The 3,900-nt window shown below is 52.1% G+C and overlaps 1 protein-coding gene across 1 annotated transcript; it reads left to right on the top strand.

The window, feature by feature from the left end:
- Nucleotides 1–609: 609 nt before the first annotated feature.
- LOC139377442 (proline-rich protein 35-like) lies at nucleotides 610–3,142 on the top strand. The gene is made up of 2 exons (XM_071120471.1): nucleotides 610–1,940; nucleotides 2,071–3,142. The coding sequence occupies exons 1-2, from the start codon at nucleotides 610–612 to the stop codon at nucleotides 2,933–2,935; spliced, it is 2,196 nt and encodes a 731-aa protein (XP_070976572.1). The 3' UTR covers nucleotides 2,936–3,142.
- Nucleotides 3,143–3,900: the final 758 nt, after the last annotated feature.

Below are 3,900 nucleotides of genomic sequence, written 5' to 3'. Positions count from 1 at the left end.
TGAATATGAAATTATATTCATTTGTATATTGCACCTATAATTTATTTACTCTTTATTTTTATTTAACTAGCCAAGTCAGTTATTTACAATGACGGCCTACCCCGGCCAAACTCTCCCCTAACCCGGACAACGCTGGGCCAATTGTGCGCCGCCCTATGGGCCGGTTGTGATACAGCCTGGGATCGAACCAGGGTCTGTAGTGACACCTCTAGCATTGAGATGCAGTGCCTTAGACCGCAGCGCCACTAAGGAGAAAAACCAACCACCAACAGAAATATGACAAAAAAATTATTGGCCAACATTTTTTTCGATTGACTTTCGATTGACTGTATGACACGATTCTTTAATTTATGTTAATACTCATCCCTGAACATTTAATTTTTATGTTATAATATACCAATATATGTATCTTGTATTCCACAGCTCCTACCCACCTGGATCCCAGGTTAAAGAATCTTTAAAGTAATGTAAATAAAGGCTAAAGAAGTGTACTACATCTAGCCCGAGAAAGAACGAGAGCCTGCATCCCTACAGCCTCATCTCTCCAATACTTTTACACACCTTCTCCTCAGAATAACCTGCATTGTGAGGACATAATTATTCCCCATCATGTCCAAGGAGGACCACACGTGCAAGCACAAGGAACGCAAGCCCAAGAAGCCCCACTACATCCCACGGCCATGGGGCAAACCTTACAACTATAAGTGCTTTCAGTGCCCCTTCACCTGCATGGAGAAGTCCCATCTGTACAACCACATGAAGTACAGCCTCTGTAAGAACTCCCTGTCTCTGTTAATCGAGTCCGACTGGCCATACAAGAAGGGCAACCTTCTACACCTGGACCAGCTCCGGCCCCTCCAGCAAGCCCACTCTCTCCGGACCACAGCTGGGAAAGAGGAGCCCGAGCCAACTACAGGGAATGAGGAGAGGCCCCGGCAGCATCAAGACATGGAGGAGGAAGGGGAGAGCCCGGGAGGAGAGGAGGAGGAGAGCGGACAAGGGGCTGAAGTCACTGAGATGACCAGAGAGAGCTCCAACAGGGACTCAGAAGGCACAGCCAAGAGAACCAGTAAGCGTCCTGAGCCGGAGCTGCTGATGACTGATGTGTTCTCCCTGGAGGATCAGCTCTTGAGAGCACACTCGGTGGAGAACCAGCTAAAGCACTACAAGCTGTCCAAGACGTTCCTGACTGCGCCTGACCTGCTGTCGGAGCAGTGGCGCCTGCTTGCCACCAGCCACACCATGGCCGAGGGCACCCAGCCCAGAGTGAGCGACTCCATCCCATGCTACCCGCCTCCACCCGGCCTGGTGGACTACCAGGACCCCACAGAACTCAACCGGTCTATCCTTGGGGTGGGATACCCCTTGAGCCCCAGCCTCATCTCCTACATGAATGCAATCCCCACTGCTGACACCAATATAACCGTACCGACCCAAGCGCAGCTAGCCCAGCTCCCCTTCCTGGCATCAGCCACTCAGCTCTTGCACCCGGCATCCGGTGTGCACCACCCCATCAACCGGACCCTCCTGCCGTCCCGCTTCTACTACCCATTCCTCTGCGAGCATGCCTTTGGAGCAGCCTCCACTAAGAGCGATGTCAACAAGGTTCTCAAAACCTCTGCGAATGGCCTGGAGCCCAACCCCAGTTACCAGCCCAAAGTCAACTTGTGGAAGGTGCCTGCTCTGAGGCCAGGTACCACCACCACCTCATCCCCTACAGCATCACCAGACCCTTCCTACAGGACAGGGGACAAGCTCCAGGCTGCAGCCAAGGAGGGGAAACCAGGATGGGGCCTCAAGAGAACAGGAGCCCTCTTGGGGACCGACGAGTCCCCTGCAGAGAAGAGGCCAGCCCTCGGGTTCACCCTGGATCTACTCAAGAACATTCAGAATACCATACCCTTCTCCATGGCAACAGAAAAGCTCTTCCTCCACAGCAGGTAAGATCTTACTTTTATAAATATAATTTCACTATACATTTTTCATATTATTCGTAATTGACTTCGTATTTTCCTCTCTGAAATCTCTGATTTCCATAATACATTCTTCTCTTCTGTGGTCTCTCCATAGTTTTACAAATGCTCAGTCTCAGTCACGGCCATCGGAGCAGTGCTGCACAAATAACCCCGTGAGCCGTGTCAGTGAATCGCCCTCTCCTCCGAATTGTAGAAGAACCAGCAGCCAGGACTCTACCATCGGTCAAGGGACGGGCGAGGCATCCTCAAAATCAGAATCAGCTGCTGCCCTCCTCAGCAAACTTTCCAACGCTCTACAGGAGTACCAGGATGCCGAATGCAAGATCTCCCACCTGGAGAAAGAGGACCTCATCGCTCAGGGACACCTATGGGAACACCTGAACAAGATCCGCAGTGAGCTCTCCCACATTCACCATGCACTGGAGAGGACAGCCCGTCAGACGGAAGGACCCCTGGATCTCTCCATCAAGAAGGAACAACCCGTGGTGACTGAGGTGGTCGCGGCCGGTTACCAGGGCCTCGTGGGAGCCTCACTTAAAGACGACATCACCACGGAGACTGAGGAAGACGATGAGGAGGCAGAGGAGGAGGAAGCGGAGGAGGAGGAAGATGAGAATGAGATGAGGAAGGAAGCGATGAAGGCTTCATTAGAGCGTCGAAAGCAATCGCTGGACGTGCTGATCAAGATGAGTCAGGCTGGGGTGCAGGTGGTGAAGACGGAGGTCCTGTCACCAGGGGGGTTGGGGTTGAGGCCAAGCCAGGCGGAGGGTCTCTGGCCAGGCAGGACCACCAAGTGTGAGGCTGACTCCAGCGTGCTACTTTGCACTGATGGACGTCCCCTCGCGGTCTTCACTGACTTCCCCCCCTCCTCCAACAAAAACTCCAAGAAGCCCCTGTCCATTCAGCGACTAGGGGTGCCACAATGTCCGCCAAGCCCCCTGACAGCAACAGACTCCTAAACCTCTCCTGAGAAGCTAAATTTCCCAGCTTGCATTGCTCCTGAAAGCCCTCCTGAAGACAACACACTTTTGTTCATGCACTCCCTATGACTCTCACTGTCCAGGCAAGAACTCTCACCACTAATATCCTCTCAAAACACCACCGCCATCTCCCCCAAAAGATAACTAAGCTTAGCACCTTAAATAAAAGTGGGGGAATGAAGAAGTGATGTTGATTGTTGATACAGGATTATTTGGGAAAACATTTCAAATGGGCAGTAGTGATGCTTGAAATGTTGTTGTAGGACAAAAAATAAACTTGCACTTATAGAGCGACATTGAACACATGTAAATGAAAATATGTTTTATGATCTAAGGTATGAATCCTCTTACAATTCTGTCCCAAGTTGAGAGACAATCATTTGAACTGATTTGTACATATTGTAATGAATTTGATTGATGTAGTTAAAATTAATTAAGAAGTAAATGTAAACAGTACCTACATGACAGACTGGAGACTCTGGACAGACGGGAGACTCTGGACAGACGGGAGACTCTGGACAGACGGGAGACTCTGGACAGACGGGAGACTCTGGCGGCTCTGGGCAGACGGGAGACTCTGGCGGCTCTGGGCAGACGGGAGACTCTGGCGGCTCTGGGCAGACGGGAGACTCTGGCGGCTCTGGGCAGACGGGAGACTCTGGGCAGACGGGAGACTCTGGCGACTCTGGACAGACGGGAGACTCTGGCGACTCTGGACAGACGGGAGACTCTGGCGACTCTGGACAGACGGGAGACTCTGGCGACTCTGGACAGACGGGAGACTCTGGCGACTATGGACAGACGGGAGACTCTGGCGACTATGGACAGACGGGAGACTCTGGCGACTCTGGACAGACGGGAGACTCTGGACAGACGGGAGACTCTGGACAGACGGGAGACTCTGGACAGACGGGAGACTCTGGCGACTCTGGACAGACGGGAGA

Source organism: Oncorhynchus clarkii, chromosome 20, assembly GCF_045791955.1.
Source record: "Oncorhynchus clarkii lewisi isolate Uvic-CL-2024 chromosome 20, UVic_Ocla_1.0, whole genome shotgun sequence".
NCBI classification, from domain to species: Eukaryota; Metazoa; Chordata; class Actinopteri; order Salmoniformes; family Salmonidae; genus Oncorhynchus; species Oncorhynchus clarkii.
Note: the sequence above shows the minus strand (reverse complement) of the source record. Positions and strands in the feature narration are given on the sequence as shown.